The sequence below is a fragment of the Lepidochelys kempii genome, chromosome 2, assembly GCF_965140265.1.
Source record: "Lepidochelys kempii isolate rLepKem1 chromosome 2, rLepKem1.hap2, whole genome shotgun sequence".
Classification (NCBI taxonomy): Eukaryota; Metazoa; Chordata; order Testudines; family Cheloniidae; genus Lepidochelys; species Lepidochelys kempii.
Window position 1 is genome coordinate 36,433,101 of NC_133257.1, and position 23,910 is coordinate 36,457,010.

General features: G+C 39.0%; 1 protein-coding gene across 49 annotated transcripts in view; it reads right to left on the minus strand.

Moving 5' to 3' along the window:
• The window catches only part of RIMS2 (regulating synaptic membrane exocytosis 2), a 748,357-nt gene that overhangs the window by 292,435 nt on the left and 432,012 nt on the right, over positions 1–23,910 (minus strand). For 34 of the 49 annotated variants that reach the window (XM_073330341.1, XM_073330373.1, XM_073330345.1 and 31 more), the window contains 5 exons: positions 23,114–23,213; positions 22,458–22,581; positions 15,890–15,936; positions 14,533–14,645; positions 5,110–5,157 (listed from right to left, as the gene is read on the minus strand). In XM_073330341.1, coding sequence (XP_073186442.1) covers positions 5,110–5,157; positions 14,533–14,645; positions 15,890–15,936; positions 22,458–22,581; positions 23,114–23,213 — 432 coding nt within the window. The remainder of the gene's footprint in view (positions 1–5,109; positions 5,158–14,532; positions 14,646–15,889; positions 15,937–22,457; positions 22,582–23,113; positions 23,214–23,910) is intronic. The other 15 variants (XM_073330352.1, XM_073330348.1, XM_073330364.1 and 12 more) reach the window with 1 other exon arrangement.

Here is a 23,910-nt window from a genome sequence, read left to right on the forward strand (position 1 = left end):
TGCTCACCCAATTAGGGTCCAACCTTACCGGGTGTCTCCTCAAGCTAAAACTGCTATAGAACGGGAGATCCAGGATATGTTACAGATGGGTGTAATCCGCCCCTCTGAAAGTGCATGGGCATCTCCAGTGGTTCTAGTTCCCAAACCGGATGGGGAAACACGTTTTTGCGTGGACTACCGTAAGCTAAATGCTGTAACTCGCCCAGACAACTATCCAATGCCATGCACAGATGAACTATTAGAGAAACTGGGACGGGCCCAGTTCATCTCTACCTTGGACTTAACCAAGGGGTACTGGCAGGTACCGCTAGATGAATCTGCCAAGGAAAGGTGAGCCTTCACCACACATCTCGGGCTATATGAATTTAATGTACTCCCTTTCGGGCTGCGAAATGCACCCGCCACTTTCCAAAGACTTGTAGATGGTCTCCTAGTGGGATTAGGAGAATATGCAGTCGCCTACCTTGACGATGTGGCCATATTTTCGGATTCCTGGGCAGACCACCTGGAACATCTACACAAAGTCCTTGAGCGCATAAGGGAGGCAGGACTAACTGTTAAGGCTAAGAAGTGTCAAATAGGCCTAAACAGAGTGACTTACCTTGGACACCAGGTGGGTCAAGGAACTATCAGCCCCCTACAGGCCAAAGTGGATGCTATCCAAAAGTGGCCTGTCCCAAAGTCAAAGAAACAGGTTCAATCCTTCTTAGGCTTGGCCGGTTATTATAGACGATTTGTACCGCACTACAGCCAAATTGCCGCCCCACTGACAGACCTAACCAAAAAGAAACAGCCAAATGCTGTTCAGTGGACTGAAAAGTGTCAGAAGGCCTTTAACAAGCTTAAAGCGACACTCATGTCTGACCCTGTATTAAGGGCCCCAGACTTTGACAAACCGTTCCTAGTAACCACAGATGCGTCCGAGCGTGGTGTGGGAGCAGTTTTAATGCAGAAAGGACCTGATCAAGAATTCCACCCTGTAGTGTTTCTCAGCAAAAAACTGTCTGAGAGGGAAAGCAACTGGTCAGTCACTGAAAAAGAATGTTACGCCATTGTCTACGCTCTGGAAAAGCTACGCCCATATGTTTGGGGACGGCGTTTCCACCTGCAAACCGACCATGCTGCACTGAAGTGGCTTCACACCGTCAAAGAAACTAACAAAAAACTTCTTCAGTGGAGTTTAGCTCTCCAAGATTTTGATTTCGACATCCAACACATCTCAGGAGCTTCTAACAAAGTGGCTGATGCACTCTCCCGTGAAAGTTTCCCAGAATCAACTGGTTAAAATCGTCCTTGAGATGTGGAAAATATTGTTAGTCTTTATGTACTTGGTAGTATATTTAGAGATGCATGTGTCTTATTAACTCTGTTTTTCCTAGAGCTCCAGGAAGAAATCCCAGCCAGTGTTTCACCCTAGCTGAGATTTGGGGGGCATGTCATAAATATAAAGGGAAGGGTAAACCCCTTTGAAATCCCTCCTGGCCAGGGGAAAGCTGCTCTCACCTGTAAAGGGTTAAGAAGCTAAAGGTAACCTCGCTGGCACCTGACCAAAATGACCAATGAGGAGACAAGATACTTTCAAAAGCTGGGAGGAGGGAGAGAAACAAAGGGTCTGTATATATGCTGGTCTTTGTCGGGGATAGACCAGGAATGGAGTCTTAGAACTTTTAGTAAGTAATCTAGCTAGGTATGTGTTAGATTATGATTTCTTTAAATGGCTGAGAAAAGAATTGTGCTGAATAGAATAACTATTTCTGTCTGTGTATCTTTTTTGTAACTTAAGGTTTTGCCTAGAGGGGTTCTCTATGTTTTTGAATCTAATTACCCTGTAAGATATCTACCATCCTGATTTTACAGGGGGGATTTCTTTATTTCTATTTACTTCTATTTTTATTAAAAGTCTTCTTGTAAGAAAACTGAATGCTTTTTCATTGTTCTCAGATCCAAGGGTTTGGGTCTGTGGTCACCCATGCAAATTGGTGAGGCTTTTTATCCAACATTTCCCAGGAAAGGGGGGGTGCAAGTGTTGGGAGGATTGTTCATTGTTCTTAAGATCCAAGGGTCTGGGTCTGTAGTCACCTAGGCAAATTGGTGAGGCTTTTTACCAAACCTTGTCCAGGAAGTGGGGTGCAAGGTTTTGGGAAGTATTTTGGGGGGAAAGACACGTCCAAACAGCTCTTCCCCAGTAACCAGTATTAGTTTGGTGGTGGTAGCGGCCAATCCAAGGACGACGGGTGGAATATTTTGTACCTTGGGGAAGTTTTGACCTAAGCTGGTAAAGATAAGCTTAGGAGGTTTTTCATGCAGGTCCCCACATCTGTACCCTAGAGTTCAGAGTGGGGGAGGAACCTTGACAGACACAGTTCTTGAACCCATGAACTCTTGGAAAAGTCCTTCTTCGAAGAGAGAAGCTCCCTGGAGCAGGAAGAACAAAACTAACTATGCTAGTGTGCTAAACACAAGAAAATACTAATCTGTCAAAAACTATTTACAGATTGTATTCATAGGTTCACAGTAAAGGAAGATCGAAGTAGACATGGAAGGTTCCAACTCAGGCCATGTGGTGATAAGAAGGACCTGGAGAGGTGTCTATCCACACTGCCCTTTATACTCTTATTTTGGAAAATAACTGTGCATGTGCAGACCAATGGAAACTGCTTACCAAAAATTTCCAGACTCGGGTGCATGGTGTACATACATACATACCCATGTGTGGCATACATTGAAGTAGTAGGTTTCAGAGTAGCAGCCGTGTTAGTCTGTATCCGCAAAAAGAAAAGGAGTACTTGTGGCATCTTAGAGACTAACAAATTTATTTGAGCATAAGCTTTCATGGGTGAGCTGTAGCTCACGAAAGCTTATGCTCAAATAAATTTGTTAGTCTCTAAGGTGCCACAAGTATTCCTTTTCTTTTTATTGAAGTAGTAGTGAAGGTTAAAAATATACCCAGGGACTCAGGGGATAGAGAGGGAGTGTGGTTGTGGTGAGAGGTGGGAGGGTGTGGGGGAAACAGCGGGGAAGCTGACAGTGGAATCAGGGGCAAACCCAATCTTTCAGAATGATTAAATGAATAGGTACTGACAGTGATGTGTGAACATCCCTGAGATCTGTACACTAATCCAGTTTAATCCATCTACCTTCCTACTGAATATGGGCATATTGGGAGGCATGATTTGGTTTCTCATGTTAGTTAGGGTGATGGTGTCAAAGCCATGAGTATAAGCTTCCTGAGAACCATGCCAAGCAACATTTGACTCTTTGACCAGAATTATACTCTGTAGAAGGATACGCATAAAGGCCTGTAAAGGCTCCATGGACAATGTGCAAAAATATAATTTCATCTGAATAGAGCCCTTGAGTAGTAGAACTGTAATAAATAATCAGTGTTGGAGATGCTTATTCCTTACACTCTCATGTAATTTGCGGTAATGCTGTATACAGAATTATTGTTATTTTTACTCTCTTAATCATGAGTAACACGATCATTTGATCAAATGAAGATACCTTTCATTCTTCAATGAAATAAATGAAATTATTCAATGAAATTATTTTAAATGGGATTTATATCAGGATTTTTGTCATATTTAATGTAATTTAAAATGATGGGCTACCACATGTGCTTCTAAATTATAATACTTCATAAAATCATGGAATTTAGGATAATTTTTGCTTTTCAATTGAACTCTTGCTTGTCAGATGAAATTGCTAATTCATAGTTTCTTTTGAAAATATCTAAGCAGAAGAGAAATATAAATGAATCATTTAAATTATACATAAGGTAGTGGCCAGTACTTGGCCTTCCTGGGCTTTTAACAATTTGTGTTTGAATTTGTATACAACTTTTGTTTTCCATTTTGATTGCCAACTTCATAAACCATCAACATCAGTCACATATTAAACGATCTGCACTGACGTTCTTACTAGATACCCACTACATATCAGTAGCACATAATATTTTAAACAATATTACCAAGCTTTTAACCTTTTGCTCCAAATTTTTCTCACATTTTTATTCTGAACTTATAATCAGGCATTTGTATATACCACTTTAGGGAAATCATAAATTGTTGGGAAAAATTAGTCAGTATGCTTTGCTTATTAAACCTTAATCCCAGCCAAACCATTTTCTGCTGTCTAACCTATCTCGTGTAACGTTTCCCTTCAAGTTAATACTATGAGCACTTTTCCATTTCACTATGAAAATTAAAAATCTCACTCTCATCATTTGGAACCTTTCATTTTCACCTTTCCTTGGGCAATGACTGAGCAATATATGTAAAAATTATACAATTCTCAAACAAAAAGTGAACATTTCCATAAAAATATTTTGTAACAAAATCAGGTAATATTCTACATATAAAAAACTGAAAAAACATGCAGCAAAACAACCGAAGCGGTGTAACATATTAGTACAACCTACATTTGAGTTAATCTACAGTACCTTAAGGGTTTCCTAATGAAAAAAGGCAAACAACTTGTACCCAAATAGGACTGTAAAACTCAATAAACTCAATGATCAGAGGCAGACAGAAATTATTATTTAATTAAATCAGGTTTTGATTAAATCAACCTACTTTTCAAAATGCAAGCACTGAGTATAATATACACAAAATTCATTTCTTTAGACAAGGTACAAATTTATTTGCCAATCTTCCACTGAAGGAACTACTATTAATTGGAAAATGCAAAAAAGGATGTGTTAAGTAATGATAATGAATGATTTAAAGAGACATCAACCTTGGTATAATGAGATCAAACATCCACAGCACAAGATTATTTACTACTTGTACAATATGTGTATGTATGTATGTATGCAGAACACATAGCCATTATCACTGCTGAAACCTGTGTGAGTTTAAATATATATCACAAAAGTAGCAAAACTAAAGCTAATTGTCTCTTTAAATTTTAATTTAATATTTAACCCCCATGCAAAATTTTACAAGCTGCTCACAAGATGGTATGAAATGTGTTAATATGGTTTTAAACAACACATTAAAACAATGGGAAAACAGACCCAAACGTAACGTTTTCCTACTATGCATTTTCCAAAATAAACAAAAGAAAAGAACACAACTTTAGTTTCTATCAGGCAGACGAGGCCTTTACCTGAACCCTAGGAACAAAAGGCGTTGTTCTTCTACTAAGGCTTTGGCTCTGGTAAGCAAAATTAAAGAAAAAGCAATAAAACAAAACCAAAAAAGACAACACGCTGGAAACTAAAAGACCAAAAGTAAAAACAAAGACACACAACTATTACTTTAAACACAGCTTTACACCAAAGACATATTTATCCAAAACAAACTATTTTAATGCAGTGCATAAATTAAATCTGCACATATGTTACTGAAGCATGTCAAAACTCTGTGGTGAAATTCTGGCCCCACTGAAGTCAATGGAAGTTTTGACATTGACTTCAACAAAGCCAGGATTCACCCTGTATGTCTGTCTACTGATTACGCTTTCAACAGATTAAGAAATAATATTAACTAAAGCAAAAAATGAGTACAGTGGGAATTAAAAGTGGAATAGTAAATATTAATTCAGCCTGAATATCTCTGTCAGAAAGCTTAAAGTGTGCACTGAGAGGCTAGAAACTAATACAGCAATTCCAGGTTTTATTCCCCTTTTCCACAGTCTAAAGTAGCATTTGTACCAGCAGCCCTCATACACGCTGTAGCAACCCTTAAACTGAAGTTGGCGCAGTTGGATATTAGCACTGGGGAAAAGGTGTGATAATGTATTTCCATTCCCTACCAGTCATGACAGGAATGACATATGGTGCATACAGAAAACTCTTGCATGAAATGAGTCCTGAAAAATTTAGCAATAGTTAGGAATCACACTCTGTACAATTTGACCATTCTGTCACCTTATTGACACCTTACTCTGCAGATAATCCCAAGGATTTCAGTGTGACTATTCACAGAGTAAGGTATTATCCAATAGGCTAGATACGGCTGTGCAGGGAAGTACGAAAGTCCCATTCACTCCACCGGCATAGACGCTGGAAGTAGGGGTGCTGGGGGTGCTGCTGCACCCTCTGGCTTGAAGTGGTTTCCATCATATACAGGGTTTACAGTTTGGTTCAATGGTTCTCAGCATCCCATCTATAAAAATTGTTTCACCACCCCTGTTCATCGGTTGGCCCAGCTAAGACTTGCTCTACCACAGGGTGAAGAAAGAAGGGACTACTTGCCCAGCACTCCCTCCTGTAAGGGCAGAGAAGGTGTGGAGAGGGGCTGGGACTGCAAACGTGGCTTTTCTTGCTGGAATAAGCTGCTCCATGAAAAGGGGAGAAGAAACTCACACCAAAGCAAGGGGGAGTCTGAGAAGAGTTGTGACTCTCTCAGGGTACATCTACACTGGAACTGGTGGTGTAATTTCCAGCTTGAGTAGACATACACACACTAGCTTTGGTTGAGTTGCCATGCTAAAAATAGAAGTGGCAACATGAGTGATGGGCTTTTACTCCCCGTGTACAAACCCAGCTGGGACACTGGATATTTACTCGGAAGGCTAGCCCATACTGCCACCCACACCACTTGTTCCTTTAGCACACTAGTACAATCAAAGCTAGTGCACAGACATCTATCTGAGCTGGAAATTACACCTCCAACTCCAGTGTAGACATACCCTCTGTCACAGTTTGTCCCGTGGTCCGCTCCTGCAGTGGCACAGCTGCATGCTGTCCCTTACCCAAGATAGACTGTATCTAGCCCAATGTGAGTGAATGTGTCAAATCTGGCTCCAAAGTAAAAAATAGGATTTCAAGGTCTTCATGATTCTCCCATATTGTAACAACTTTAAAAAAATACAGAGTTCCTCTATTCCAGGTCTACTCCAATGTCTTTAGCCTCACAGACTGGTCACAATCCTAAGAGACTGAATCGCTCCTACAATGAACTGAACACCCTCGACTCTCACTCACTGCAGTAGGAACTGAGAGCTGGGGTGCTTATCACAGGTTTGGTTGGGCCCTAGGTTAACAATGGTAATCCAACACAGATTCTCCTAAAACAATATTAGACATTACCATATGCCATTAAAGAACAATTCTAAAACACAGAGACAGCCTTTGTTAAAACAGGTTTTGTTTTGTAAAGCAATGCCACCTCCACAAATAAACCAACCAATAATAAATACCAACTTGTTCCAGTTTTTTTCCCTTCTTTCACTGAACCAATCAAATCTCATCTCCCTCAACAAACATACAGTCTATGCACATCATTATGACTAGTGCATCTATCAATCCCCTTTCCAGTATCCCACAGAAATTAATTTGTGATGAAATATATTTTTGTTATAATGTTTTTAACTGCTGAATATACATGGTAGATATAATGAGATGCATAGAGATATAATGGGGTTCAATTGAATAGGCAAATAATCATATACTTTATATCTTTTCTGCAGGGCTTCTCTATCTGGTGCAAAAGTGTGTAATTGTGATTTTACATATCTACTCATTTGTGAGTTCTAAAGAGCATTTTTTTCAATCTTTAATTCTAACCACCTCAGGACTGTCTCCAAGTTATTCTTTTCATGCAGCACTGAAGAAATAGTCAGAATGTAGTAATGAAACAAACAATACCAAGGCTCAAATGCTGCTTTTTTGGAGCAAATGAAAGCAAATACATTTAAAGGAAAATAAGTAAGTGAAATGTAAAGAGAAAGGCAGCAAGTAAAGCAAATAATAATGAAAAAAAATAACTACAACACATGTTACTTCCTGCAAAGAGGCCAAACCTCTGCAAAACATGGACAATAAATTATTCAAATTAAATTAGCATATGATAACATACACATTTTTTGTGTAACTACACAGAATTAGCCTATATGAAATATGCATTTGAACACGGCAAATATTTATGGAGATAGGAGTTTTTTATAAGGTAAGATGATCTGCTGATTCTCTCAGCCTTTTGGTGGAAAAGTGAGGCTAGTAACAAATTCCATTACTCCCTAATGGTCAATTCTGGATTTACAGTATATCCCCAGAGGACACAGCCTGTCTTTCCCGTTACAGAATAAGTATAGAGACATTAACTGCAACAAAGGGAAAATGAGAGAGGACCAAGAATACACAGGGAAAGAGAATGCAAAATATAGGGTGACTGCATCACACTCGAAGTGTCTAAATAACACTTATATTACAGCCCTTGAGAGATGAGAATCAATTCAGTAAACATTGCCCTCCAAAAACACACACTAAATTTTTTCTTACTTTTGTTTGGGGCATTGGGGAAAACTGAAATGCATAAAGTTAGGAACCTAACTCCGCATTTAGACACCTAAATAATTGGCCCTTTTTTCTAAGGTGCCAAGTAGTCCGGGCTTTTATTAACTTTAATGGGAGTTGTGGATACACAGCCTTTTTGAAAATCTTGGGTACTTACTTTTAGGTACTGTGACAGGATCGGGCTAGATGGCTACAGGAGAGTAATAGAAGGCAGATATATTAGCCCCAGGGTAAGTTTTCCCTGGGTAAGGTAACAGGGAAGGTTCCAGAACAATCAGGAATCTTCTGGAGACAATTAAGACAGGCTGATAAGAACACCTGCAGCCAATCAAGAAGCTGCTAGAATCAATTAAGACAGGCCCAAGAGACCCCGATCCAGGGAAATAATATGCAGGAGCAGATCAGGACAAGCACCTTCGGCCCCATACCAGTTATGCAGCAGCATACCTGGATGATGTGATTATTCACACCCCTGACTGGGAAACCCACTTAGGAAAGGTGGAAGCGGTTCTGGACACGCTAAGACAGGCTGGCCTCACAGCCAACCCAGCCAAGTGTGCTATAGGGCTAGCCGAGGCTAAATACTTTGGCTACATCATAGGAAGGGGCATGGTCAAGCCCCAACTAAACAAACTAGAGGCTATCCAAAATTGGCCCTGGCCGAATCGGAAAAAGCAAGTCCGGGCATTCCTTGGTGTGGTGGGGTACTACCGACGATGTATTCTCCATTTTGATACCAGAGCGAGTCCCCTGACAGATCTGATAAAAGCCCGTGGTCCAGACATGGTGAAGTGGACAGATGCCGCAGAGAAAGCATTCTCTACTATGGATCTACAGACAGCCCTCTGCAGTAACCCCGTGCTTATAGCCCCAGACTTCAACAAAGAATTCATTTTACAAACAGATGCATCTGAAGTAGGATTGGGAGCTGTCCTATCGCAAATGGTCGGAGATGAAGAACACCCAATCCTCTACCTCAGCAGGAAACTCCTCCCGAGAGAGCAGAAGTATGCCGTAGTTGAAAGAGAGTGCCTAGCTGTGAAATGGGCCATGGAAACACTACGTTATTACCTTCTGGGAAGACGGTTTACCCTTGTGACCGACTATGCACCCTTCCAGTGGATGCAGCAAAATAAAGAGAAGAACGCAAGGGTGACCAGATGGTTCTTGTCCCTACAACCTTTCCAATTCACCACACAACACCGGGTTGGAAGCCACCATGGCAATGCAGATGGCTTGTCACGAGTACACTGCCTGACGTCCCAAGTTGCCCAACCCCGTAGTGTTGAGCAGAGCGGGGGGATATGTGACAGGGTTGGGCTAGATGGCTATATGAGAGTAATAGAAGGCAGATATATTAGCCCCAGGCTAAGTAAGTCCCTTTTCCCTGGGTAAGGTAACAGGGAAGGTTCCACAACAATCAGGAACCTTCTAGAGACAATTAAGATAGGCTGATTAGAACACCTGCAGCCAATCAAGAAGCTGCTAGAATCAATCAGGCTAATCAGGGCACCTGGGTTTTCAAAAGGAGCTCACTTCAGTTTGTGGTGTGCGTGTGGGGAGCTGGGAGCAAGAGGCACTCGGAGCTGAGAGTCAGAACGCAGACTCTTGGAGGACTGAGGTGTACAAGCATTATCAGACACCAGGAGGAAGGTCCTGCGGTGAGGATAAAGAAGGTGTTGGGAAGAGGCCATGGGGAAGTAGCCCAGGAGTTGTAGCTGTTGCACAGCTGTTCCAGGAGACACTCTAGACAGCTGCATTCCACAGGACCCTGGGCTGGAACCCGGAGTAGAGGGCGGGCCCGAGCTGCCCCCCCCAAATCCTCCCAACTCCTGGTCAGACACAGGAGGAGTCAACCTGGACTGTGAATTCAGAAAAACGGTCAAGCTGAGTGCTGCCGTGAAGCTCCAAGGCGAGCAAATCCGCCAATAAGAGCAAGACCCACCAAGGTAGAGCAGGAACTTTGTCACAGTACCTAAGTCTGAACATTTTGGCCAAGGAATATAGCAAGTTATGGGCTCAGGCAGCCTTCTTTGGTTTTATGTTTCAAGGGCCAAAATAAAGCTCCAGACTCTTGGCATTGCCCAGTTACACAAACATAATACACAACATCTCATCCACGCTGATGCCAAAATACAGGTGAGAGCACACAAGATTTCACCCTCAGCATTTTAAAAACATTGTACACATAGAAGTATGCAGGACGCCAGCATCAGGCATAGCCAAAGTATGTATGAGGAAAATGAAATCCTGTCCATAGCACTGCCAAAATACATACAGTAGCATGCAGGAAATCAACCCCATATCAGTACTTTTGCTTTGTTGGGGCTGGTTTAATGTGTGCAGTTATGAACATTTTTTGCTGAAAGAGCAAGCAATAAACCAGCCTGCAGATAACAAAAATATATACTGTAGTCCCAAAATACTACCAATAAAAACTTTTAAAAATGGGTAGTGGAGTTTGGATAAGCACACACAAATGCAGACATGTATCCACACTATGCACACCTCTAACAGAACTACAGAGGCCTCCATCAATCCCAGCAGCCCTCTGTTACAGCACATCCTACAACACACTAACTACCCTGACAATATCTGATAGTGTCTACTGGTATGGGAGGCCAGGCAACCTTCTATATCCTCCAAGAATTTTCCGAGAGCAGACAGGAAGCCATCACCACTTTTCCTTTGACCTTCTCTCTTACCCAGACCAGCACTATCCCTTGCACTTATCCACACACACACTCCTCTCACAATGCTCACACCTCCAACAGCATCTTCATATATCCTCCTTCCCATATAGACCCTGGATTCTGCAGTATTTTCCTTCCCAACCAGACACCATGCCAAACTCATTCTGAGTGGTTTTGGAATATTAGTCTTTCCCTCCCTCTCCAACACCTCAGTCTCTCCTGAGAGGAGTCAGATGGCTGCTCACCAACCTCAAGATCTTCAGAGCACAGCTGATGGAAAAAATAATTTCACAAAAAATGTTGAAGTTGCTTCCATTTCTCAGAATTCAAAATGGAACAATTTTTCTTTTTTTTTTGCCAAAAAATAGCAAATATTTTATCAGAATTTTCAAAATTTCAAAAATTTGAATTTTGTTGCCACATGCTCCAACTTTGGAAAAATTACAGAAAGAAAGAAAGAAAGAAAGAAAGAAAGAAAGAAAGAAAGAAAGAAAGAAAGACAAAGGTGAGTAAGGCAATATCTCTTATTGGATCAATTTACGTTGGTGAGAGAAGTCGGTCCAATAAAAGATATTACTTCACGCACCTTGTTTCTCTAGTATCTTGGGACCAACACAGCTACAACAACACGGATTACAACAGAGAAAGAAAGATGCCAACTCTGTAACTGATCGAAATTTCCTCAACTTCTGACAAGTCAATTTAGAGTGTCTCATTTCTCTTTTTGCCACTCTTTCACATTTCCAAAATTAAGTAACTTTTGGAAAGCTATGGTGGGAAAGATGAAAAAAGAAAAAAGAAAAGAAAAGAAAAAGTGTGTGTAAAGGGGAATCCAACTGATATCACTGCTTTCAGTGGCAAAAGGGACAAAGGAGGCTGAAGGGGAAAAAACAAAAATTTTGACATTTCAATAATTTTAGTTCTCAAAAAACCAAAACTAAATTACAATTTCAATACAAAATAAAATTAAGCATATTTCCATAAAGTTTTTTTACTCTCAGAAATGAAAATTTCCCATAAAATATTTTGTTTCTAATGAAACCCCCTTTTTTTTTTCTGGGAACATTTTTCAGTAGAAAAATTTTGACCAGCTCTATTTCAGACTAGGACAGCTGCTTGGTAAGTGCCACGCCTCTTCCCATGCACTGAATCTTCTAGGGTGACAGCAGACATCCCTATGTTCCAGGAAGCAGGGACTAAGCACAACCCACTACATCCATCACTGAAATATAAGGCCCCTGTGGCAGCTGCAGCAAAAAGTGGGCTGCACAGGTAGCAACAAATAGGCTCTGCCAATCCATGATGATCGGAGTTGTGATCCAGAATACTTTATGGACAGACATACTCTACTTACATCTTTTTGAAGGAAAGTAAAATGAAGGCTGTAAGTATTTTCACGTAGGGAGTGATCAAGGGAGATTTGAAGAAATAATAATTTTCATACTAATCACCTCCCTACCTTAACTTTCTTTCTGCTGGCAGCAAAAGATATCTGCTTTTCAGAAGTGTCCACTAATTTTAGGTGCCCAGTTTAAGAGAGCTAGAGCTTGATTTGTAGAGATACTGAACACTTGCAGCTTCCATTTCAGTCAACTGGAGTTGTGGATGCTCAGTACTCTGAAAATCAGCTGCTTTATTGATTAAAGCAGGGAAACAGTTCATCAGTAGACAAAGAAAAAGTAAACTAAACTTATGGATGAAAACAAAAGACAGGAAATAAGACTCTGTGTGACTCAGAGGGTTTGTCTATCACAAAGAAGGAAGAATTAAGTGGTTCTAGAAAAGGTTCTGTGAAAAATATTTGTGAAAGAAAACTCATTTTTGCTTGATGCATGATAGTACATAAGTCAGTCCGAAGAGTGCAAAGATTTCTCTGAATTCCTCCTAATGCCATTTGGTTTTCTTTGAGGGGAAGACATTTTAAAAAGAAAATATTTAAAAGACATTTAAATGTAGAGACTGAAAATAAAATTCATTAAAAATAGGCAAACATCAACCCTCAGTAATATAGCTTTTTGACATTTTTTTTTTTTTTGGTGATTTCTGCAATTGCAGTGACTAAATCAGACCATTCCTCCAGATCCCCTAATATTAGCTCATAAGCAACCTGAGTTTTCATTATCTCAAAGTGTGACATCACAACAATCTGGAGAATAAACAGTATTACTCCCTCATCTAAAAAAATCTCACCTTAAAGCTTTGCAAATTTTGTATTTAGCTACAGAGGGGGATGTTTCTGGAGTTAGGAAAGCCAGGAAGTCACTCTTGTCTTGTCCCCTGCTTTGAGGCCGTAGCTATGGCCATAATATTTTTTCTCTTTTACATATGATTGGCTAAGTCCTTTTTTATTTATATTTTCATTATGTTTTGCTATACTTGAAAAGTTATTCTATATAGTAATCCTTAAATAAAGAAACTTTAATGTTTGTATCTTTGATAACCCAAGTTTGTGTCTCCTTGTTCTTGTATTTTAAACTAGCGCAAATATTTTTGCAGTCTCCACACCTACTAGTCGCTCTACATTGAGGATATCTAAATCTCACTTTTCCAAATAATACAGTCTCGCAAAGTAGTTCAACAGCAGAGCAGTACAGGAAATTAAAGAAAAATAGTTACAGATGGTTGTGCTGATAAGCAAAACAAATAATGTCTCATCCACAGCTAAAAGGTATCAGAACAGACTACTGACTTCACCGGAAAAAAATATTCACTCCCATCATCTCTACATACCATTGCATCAGTTGTGAGAATTTTATGAACACCTTCTCTAGATTCTGTACGTTTTTTTATATCACACTGATCATGTACCTATAAACATTTTTTAAAAAATATAATGGTGAGATTTTCAAATGTGTTCAACAGCGGCCTAACTCTGCTCCCAGTGAAATTACCAATAGCTTCACCATTGACTTCAATGGGTATAGAGTTAGGCCAATGCTCAGCACTTTTGAAAATCCCACCCTGGAGTTCTAAATATCATTTGAGAGCATAAAAAGCCCCCAAACCTTTAGCTTAGTCCAAAAATCATCATTTCAGAGGATGTATTTGTGGATTTTTTGGATGAGCTTTGGTCACAGTGAGGATGGGGAGAATGAAAGTGAGCACCATGAGGAATCAGTGGAGAGAACAGTACTCTTTAAATTGTTGAAAACATGGGCCAAATTTTTCACAGAGTGGATAGATGAGTGTCTGCGACTTTATACACATAAGCACCTATGTGTGGATTTTTCAAGTATTAACATCCATGCATGCGGTGAAAAATTTTGTCAAATGCATGGGTAAGAATTATTGCTCAAAAAGTGTGGGCACTCAATTGCACATATACAGCTGGAGGCAAGATTCAGGCACATTTGAAAATTTGACCCTATATGTCTCAGAATATCACTCTTATAGCTTAATGGATATATTTAAATTCCCAATAGATGATGAAAAGGCTGCACTTTAAAAGGTATGCCCTGCCTAGACTGAGAAACATGGCACTAAAGAAGAGAACTAGGTTCTTACAAGAACTTTATTTTACAGCTAGCTGGCATTTTGCATAAAAATTGTGTATGTTATAAAAAGCAATATGAGAGGATTAAACAAATGTTTACATACTGAAAGTTGTCCAGACAAGAACTGTGGAACATCCCTCAACATGCCAGGACTCATGGGAGAAGTCACTGAAATAGATGGTCGGTCCATTTTTTGAGATTCAAATGAACTAGAACCTGAAATTACAAATAAATATAATGTATAAAAATAATAACAATTAGTTGTTTTATTGAGCTTTATAGTCTCAGAGGTCTATAAAAACATTATTTCTGACATATTACAGAACACAATTATAGCCACACATACAATAAACATGGAGTATACGGTGGTGAAAACTGGAACCTTATTTTAATGTGTTCAGGATGACCGAATAGCTTACAAGGAGAAAAGCAAAATGTAATAAAAACTAAGCTGTCAACATTCATGTCAAGCACATAGCATAAATAGAAAATTTCCACTACTTATGACTGTGCGTTATGCTTCTCTGCTGAACATCCTCAATTCCCATTGACTTCACCGGAAGTTCAGGGTCCTCAGCACATTGCACAAGTGCTTGACTCCTAATAGAATCAGACTCTAATTGCAAATTTTTTAAAAATAGCAGAATGAAGATGCTAGAGTTTGGGGATTTTAATCTGGAGGTTGCAACGACTTCTGCAAAATGGGAGATGACATGTTTGTGATGTTACAAGTACAGTAAAAGGAAGATATCATGTTCTTATACAATACAGAACACTGGATATTAATATCCCACATCTTACAAAAAAACATAATGGATTTTATTGTAAGACTTAACTCACCAGTGAAGTGTTATTGTAGAAGCTTGTTCACATTACTACAATTAAATTTGTGCCACCACTTTAATTGGTGGTGTTTATTATAGCAGCACAGTAAAACAGCCATAAAAAAGAACTCCAGCTGAAATCTGATACACAACGTCTAAGCCAAGCCACAATTTCTTTTTTCCCCAAAATAGTGGTTTGGTCAGTTATACTGAATGGTCTAAATAAAACAGAAGTGTGCTTATTTCAAAATATCCATCTCCTAGGCCCAAGGTAACAAAAATGCCATCAAAATTGTTTTGTTTAATAAGGTTACAGTTGAAATGCAAAACAACAAAATACAGGAAATTAAACATTAGAATTGACATTCAACTCTTTATGCACACTATTTACCACTATGTTTTTCTTTTCCCTTTATTAAAGAGCAGCATGAGTTTATAAGAAAATGTCAAACTTAACTTTAAATTTCCTGACTTTTGACAGTTCATTATTAAACAGAGAGAGATAAAAAAGGTAGATGGGACAGATACGTAGACAGACAAAGAGACAAGAGTTACACTGAAAATAGATAACATCTTTTCAATCTGTGTTCACATAAGGGAGATTTAAGTTTTTCCTACTCAGTATATGAAACTTACTGGATTCCAGTTGTGCATGTGTACTGTCAGGTATTCTGGGAATATCCCTGTAAGTATGAAAAGCAAGACAGTTGGATCCTTTATCTAACAATAGTATTAAAACTTCTGTCAACTATAACACATTTCAAATCACCACATAGTACTTTGAGAAAACCATACATCTACTGGCTATTGTCAGCCACAGGGAATATTTACCTCCGCCCATTTATACATATCTATCTAGTTCAAAGTAAAGGTCTATGTAATCACTGTTTAATTAATGTAGCTGAGAATCCATAAAGTCACAGATACAGTGGCTGAGTAAATAAAATGAAAGAAAAAATACAATAATTCCAAAGTTAAGCACAAATTAGAACTGTGAGTTTGTTGTTATGATATAAACCACCTTAAACAAGTTGGGTCCTTAACACTGGTTGTCTCAGTGTGTCCATTACTAGCAGTGGTTATGGCACTGATAAAATATTACTGTAAAAGTGTAAAAGTGCGTAATTTTGTTTGACAACAGGACAAATAGACAGAAACAGCCTGAATATATTATCTTCTAATATGTGATAACTATTCGCAATCAGTCTGGGTGTGAATTTATGCCCAAGTAAGGGTAAGGATTTGACTTGAATCCCCAAACCAGGATCTTCATTGTGCAGGCTAACACAGCAGACATAACTACTTAATACTGTTGCATGTACCTACTATTATATGAGGCAAAACGTCATGTCAGATGCAGCTCCATGTACCAACTATGTCATTTTGAAGCACTGATGTTCCAATGATTAAGTACCTCATTATGCCTACGGAACACAGATGTCTGTTTTCCCCAAGATGTGCGTGTATAACTTGCATTATATGTTGGTAAGAACAAATACTTTCAAAAGAACTATATGGCTATTTGGACAAAACAGGGTCAAATAAAGAGCTTCAGCTGTGAGTCAGACTAAAAACAACATTAAAATTAATTATTTGTGTTTAAATATGCTTGGTTTTGTGTATATAAAAGGGAAAGTGCAGCATTAAAAAAAATCTTTCTGGAAACATCTGGCATCTGACACAGTAAAACAAGTCTATAGTATGATTATCAAACACCCAATCTAGTAAAAAAAAAAAATTGTACAGCCTTACCAAATGCTTCTTGAAGTATTAGAAGATAATTAGAAAGATAATTAGATAATTATTAGAAGATAATTAGAAAGATACCCTTATTTAATGATGCAGGGATCTTTCTAAGCTCAGTATCCTATAATCCAAATGCATCACAAGAGATGCAGCTGGCACAATAAATCACGTCTAAGAAAATGTTGCAGTCTATCATGTTAGTAAGTAAATGCATGTAAGGTACTTATTAAGGTTATTATATAAAAACATATTCAGGCTTTCACATATTCCACAGCCAAAAAATTTACAGCGTAATCTGCTCCTTGCCCTTTGGATCTGATTGTGGTACAAAATCTAACCTGTCTTCTTTAGCACACAGGGTTGTGAATAAAACCTTGAAAATATGAACCAGCATGAACAGATGAAGTAATGTCTTCCTGAGTCTACAGATAGCTGAAACAAGAAATCTGAAAAATATGAGTCTTCCATTCAGCCTCCCAAAATCTATAGCTTCCAAGTTCTGCGCAGCTACATATGTGACATTCCTTATGGATGAGAATCACCGATGTTCCTCACCCATCCTGCCCACCAGTGGTGGGGTTAGGACACAGAGCTGCAAAAAAGTTGGCAGCTGTGACTGGGGTAGGTATGCGTTGTTGGAGAGTGTCTAGGTATCACAATTTAGGTGGGTCGTTATTTGGGTATTTCTGGAGTTGGTGAAAGAGTGGGTCTGAAGGTTGTTGGAGTAAGTAAGTGTTGTCTGGAAGGGGGTAATGAGGGCAATGTGGTTAGCAAGCGTTGGGGGATATCGGAGATATTGGGAGTCTGTTGAGAATTAGGAAGGTTGAGAAGAGGTTAGCTGGGGTCACTAATGGGCCCTTAAACATTTGTCTCCACCAGACGCTCCTTTCCTATTTGGATCCAGCAGGGAGAATAGTGAGTGGAGAAGCTAAAAGGATAGTTTGCTGCATGCAGAGCAGGCAGAACAGCAGCCCCCTACAGCTGGAAAAAGCAACTGTGGGGATATTCCGGAAGCCCAGCTGGCTATATGAGAATCCAGCTAGGCTGCAAGAATGCATCACAGGGCTGCCTGATGTAACATGTAAGATATGTGACACTTGGCAGCCCTAGAAACCAAAAGTGACCAATTTAAATTATCAGCATTATTAACTGCTGCGTTGCTCACAATGTCAGTAGAAACATGAAGCCAATGTGCTTATCCCAAACTGTCTCCTATGCCTCCTCAGATTCCAAAAGCTCCAACTCTCCCTTACCAACTTTCCAAAACCTTCATCTGACAACTTCTACAATACCGTTAAACGTGTTGTGAATTCAAAAGTTTGTGGCATATTGCAAATTGAAAATGAAGGACCAGTTTAAAATAAATTGAATTTCATATAAATCAACACAGTACTGTACTGATTGTTCTCTCAGTTTCATATTGAGCTAAACAGACTTTTGTTAATTTAAATGAAGCTGGTGTATAATTACTACTCTACTGTACCAGGATGACACAGACTCTAGGGACCTAAGTAGCAACCTCCATTCTAGGAGACCACCCTAGAGTATCTCCAGTACAATTCAGTTTTCACAGTAACAGCCGTGTTAGTCTGTCTTTGCAAAAAGAAAAGGAGTACTTGTGGCACCTTAGAGACTAAACAATTTATTTGTTTATTTAGTGATCATTTCACTTTAGATAAGCTATTATCAGCAGGACAGTGGGATGGGAGGGGGTATTGTTTCATGGTCTCTGTGTGTATATAATGTCTACTGCAGTTTCCACGGTATGCATCCAATGAAGTGAGCTGTAGCTCACGAAAGCTCATGCTCAAATAAATTGGTTAGTCTCTAAGGTGCCACAAGTACTCCTTTTCTTAGTACAATTCAGTGTAATTCAGCTATATATTTATTAGAACACTATCTTTAGTAGGCAATCAATTTTCCTTCTTTATTCAGCTCTTAATTTGCCATTTAAGGTGTGTTTCACTGTATGCACATTTGGTAGGATACTTAATAAAATATATCATGTTAGGCCTTGGTTTAGACAGTAGTTCTCAAACTTTTGTACTGCTGACCGCTTTCACAAAGGAAGCCTTTGAGTGCGACCCGCCCCCCCCTATAAATTAAAAACACTTTTTTATACATTTAACATCATTATAAATGCTGGAGGCAAAGCAGGGTTTGGGGTGGAGACTGACAGCTCGTGACCCCCCCATGTAATAACCTCACAACCCCCTGAGAGGTCCCAACCCACAGTTTGAGAACCCTTGGTTTAGAGCTCTCACCTGCGTTAATACCAGGTACATATATTAACATTTTAAAAAACTGAAAAAAGCTTCTGTACTTGAGCAATAGCCAATTATCACTCAATAGCAGCTCATCTATTAGTATTCATTTTGAGAGAGTGAGAGGGACAAGCCACATGCAGAACTTATTAATTCATTTCATTTGTGGAAGATCTTCCTGAATCTACCATTTCCCTCTCCTTTACTATCCTAACCTATTATCTTAAGCCTCCATATTAGGCAACCCATTGTCCAGTGAAGGAGAACTGAATATAGCTCTCACTGGAATATGTCAATACACTTTGAATGTCAGAGTGGGTCACTTAAGAGTTCCACAAGATGCTCACTTTCTCACACAAGCTAATTCCCAGGCTCTGCCAGTCTGGACAGCTCTGGCAAAAGGCAAGGTCTGAACTTGAATTTATCACATGGCTGAACAATGCACTGCCATGAGAATGCCAAAAGAAGCCCCACAGACTATCTTAATAAACAAACTGAGAGATAGACCTTGGGGTCAGTGTAGTTAGAAAGGTCCTGCAGATACAATGTGAGATATTGGTGATTTTAACTGAATTAATGGCCTTTTAAAAGACTTGGTCAGGTCTGGAACCTCAACTCTGAATCCTTCCTAATTCTGCATTGATTATGATTTGACTCCCATTAACAGAACCTGGCCTTATTTGTGTCTGCTTGGATTCAACCCAGTAAGACGCATGTTGTCCAGTCACAATCTGGCTATGACCGGAAATCTTCCAATACCACCTGACAGAATGATATTTCCAACACATTAGCTGGAATCTAGTAAGAAAACTTTGTCAGATTTAAGTACAACCAAAACTGAACTATAACACAGTTTTAGTCTCAAATTCCAAACACTACCTAAATCTAATCTGGATCTAGATCCCAAAACAGTCTCCTTGGCCTACCTGTAGATGAGACAGAATTAATCATGTGAGGGCCAAGTAAGTACCTGAAAAGTGAAACCAATCATTCTGAATTAGGACCTCACCTATAAACCCGCTCAGATTAGCCACTGGAGTACTGGGGATGAAATACGTCATCTCCTCTGACAGGCCTGCAGCAACACACCCTGCCAGGGGAAAGTGAATAGGAGTCTAGCACACAGAACAGGCACCTCAGCTCTGCCCCTGCTCAGTTCTTCGGCCAATGCAGCACACTGTTGTTGACATGGGGAATGAGAAAAAGGAAAAGGAATACTTGTGGCACCTTAGAGACTAACAAATTTATTTGAGCAAATAAATGTGTTAGTCGCTAAGGTGCCACAAGTACTCCTTTTCTTTTTGCGGATACAGACTAACATGGCTGCTACTCTGAAACCTGTCATCATGGGGAATGAGGGTATCGTGAGAACTTACATCATCTTCCTAATGCAATTACAGAAAAATTGTTCTGGTGACAGCGTATGTGGTGTCAGGGTCAATAAGGGGACATGATGGGGATGGGGAACAACAGCAGAGAGGAGATGGAGCACGGGGGAAAGAGGACACACAATGATGGGAGAGCACAAAAAGAAAAGAATGAAATGAATGACTTAAGTTTGGGGTGGGGATTGTATTTTAGCTTCTTTAGGCTGCCACCATGAACTATAATGCTCGCTGAAAGAAACTGAGATATAAAACTTACTCCTATCTGAAAAAATGTGAATCCTCCCCATCTGAAAAAGTGTGCATGTTAGTGTGTGCCTTATCATTTTTAATGAACATTTTTACAGCTTCCCAAAGTGTCCTAAGTTTTTTACGGAACAAACAGAAAGATCTAGTCCTTGCCTTTTGCAATCTAACATATATGTAAGACACATTCTCCCACCCTACAGACAAGACAGACATTAAAATCTTTGATCATTATTAAATTAAGCTTTAACACAAAATATCCTCAAATTAAACCCATACAAATACTGTTACATGAAACTGAACCCACATGGAAATATCCCAACTGAAATATCAAACCATATTACATTTTTTCTTTGGAATTTTGGTTATTCATCACCATGACATTCAAAGATCACTAATCTGTAGTTTGAAGCTAGAGGAATTTTGTAATTATAAATTCAAAACCAAAGAGATATCATCAGATACACAGAGCTATATGAAACAACATTAGATTCAATACAAATTATGCAAAGTCATACACCTAGGGAGAGGAAATAAATTAGGGAGGTAATAATGCCCCTCTTCACAGCCATGTGGAATAATTCATATACTACTGGGACCCACAGGCTAGGAAAAATATAAACATAATAGAGAAGATAAAAAGAGCAAAGAAAATGATATAAGCATGGAAGAAGAAAACATATAAAGAGAAAATGAGGGAGCAGGAAAAGGAGGACATGACCACCATCTGTAAATACCTTTAAGGAATTGTATAAATGAAGGAAAGGAGTTATTCACAGTCTCTAAAGACAAAGCAAAGAGAAATGGCCTGAAGCTAAGAAAGAAAATGTTTAGGCTAGATATTAGGAAATAAGTCTCAAAGGTAAGAGCAATTGGGCAATGCAATACACTAAATAGGAGGTGGGAGAACAGTTTAGATAAGACATTAGAGTTAATTATGTACTGAGTTGTACTAATGCTTCACTGAGGTATCTCATGTGCTAGATGCTAACCAATCATTTATTAGACCGTCTATTCACAGCTGAGCAAGAAGAAATCTGATTTCACTACATGAGAGAATACTTCCTATGCATTATATTATCATTGTACACATTCTGGCAAAAACTCTACATTGCAGCATATCAGGAAATGGGTCCGGATTCATTATGGGTCATACTTCAACCGATCCATGTGTGGATACAAAAGTATGGAGCAGAGACAAGGAACAAGTTGCTTCCCCTAAGCAGGAGCCAACAATAATTGCAGTGCCTGTACTGCCCTGGGCAGGGATTTGCCATCCATTGAGGAGAGCATATTCTGGATCCTCTCAAGAGGTGATGTAGCAGGTATGTCCAACCTGTGCATCAAGAAGCTCCAAAACACCTCCTGGAGCTCTCTCGATCACCTCCCATTTGAACCCATGCCTAACAGGGACAATTTGGCCCTACACTCAAGCTTTTTGATTATAGAATGTTGGGTACCATTTTATAATCTGTATAAAATCTGCACAATATGTGTTGGGTCTAAAGTGAAATGTAACAGCACTTTATTTTAATCAGTAAGAAAATTTAGAAAACAACTCACCCAATTGGCCTTGAAACGACAAGCTCCACTTGTGGTTCGGGCTTGGATTCTAAAATGATGTTATATACCTCCTCAAAGGTGGCTCCTTGCAATAGCCTTCCATTCCATTCTAACACTTCATCGCCTGCAATTGCAGTAATAATTATCTTCTTAGGAAAAAAAGCTAATCCTATGAACTGCACTGGTAGTGACACCCTCCCTACTCTACTACAAGCTTTCTGAATTGTGCAATCTGTACTGTAGAACAAGTCTAGTGTCTTAAATATAGGAGAGGTCTGGAGAACTAAAAGCTTCCCATACATCATCTTTGGATAAATACCAGCAAAATATTAATATTACAACTAAGACAACTACTGCCTAGTAAAACTAACACAGTTATTCACCAGATATGGCATGTTGTGGTGGCGTTTTTTTGTTTTTTTAAAGTTAGTTGCTTTTTTGGAAAAATGTGAGAGTTGAGAGAGCCTGTAAAAGTGGCAACATGGATAATCTAATGACTGAATGCAGGGCTTGATTTGAACTTTCAAATTTATCAGCTGCACTACTGTCGCTCATCACATTTAGTATGCATGATTACTTCAAACTAAACTTATAAGAACTTATTCTCTTGCTTATTGTCTCCTGTACAGTAGCTCATTTCTAAAGCAGACACATACCTGGTCTAAGATGTCCCACTGTATCAGCTAAACTTCCTTTTTTAACTTTGGTGATAAATGCACACAGCCTACCAGTTTCAGTCATCTTTCCTCCTACGACCTGTTTGGAAGAGAAGGGTTTTCACATAAATGGCATTATTTGTAACAATTCAGACTTTACGGCAATATAAACAAAATAATTAGTTGATTTATTTTTTTAAAATGCAGCCTAGGTGAGATAGATACTGGTATACATGTAAGAAAAACCAAACCCCTCAAAATATTGGCTGACTGGCTCAGCTGACATCTACTCTGGATATTTAAGTGGTTTAAAGATAATGCAATGCAAATACAGAATTTTAAAGTTTATAAACAGTATAGTTCATGTAAACAGAATAAGCTTATAGTCTCACAGCACTGGAAACTGCTATCTCCCCTCCCCTCGCAACATTTAATGTATCAGTGGCTAGACTGTTAACATCAATAAAAAATATACTGAAATCCTAGTGTATGCTGTTCTAACTGCATGCATACAGCTCAGATTGGTATTACAGGGTTTTGGTTGCAGGTATTCAGAGAGACTGTACTTCTTAATTTGTAGCCGGAAGGCACAAAATTCATTGCTATTAACTGAAGATGTAATATTCATTTGAAATCATTTACTTACAAAAAGAAGCATTTTTGTAAGGTCTATTTTACATTATATTTCTCTTCCAGGGGAAATATCATAAATGTTGACTATCACTAAAATTAAATGTCTCCAAATATTTAATATTTTATGAAACTTTCCCTTCTTCCAAAGTCGTTTTTCATACACA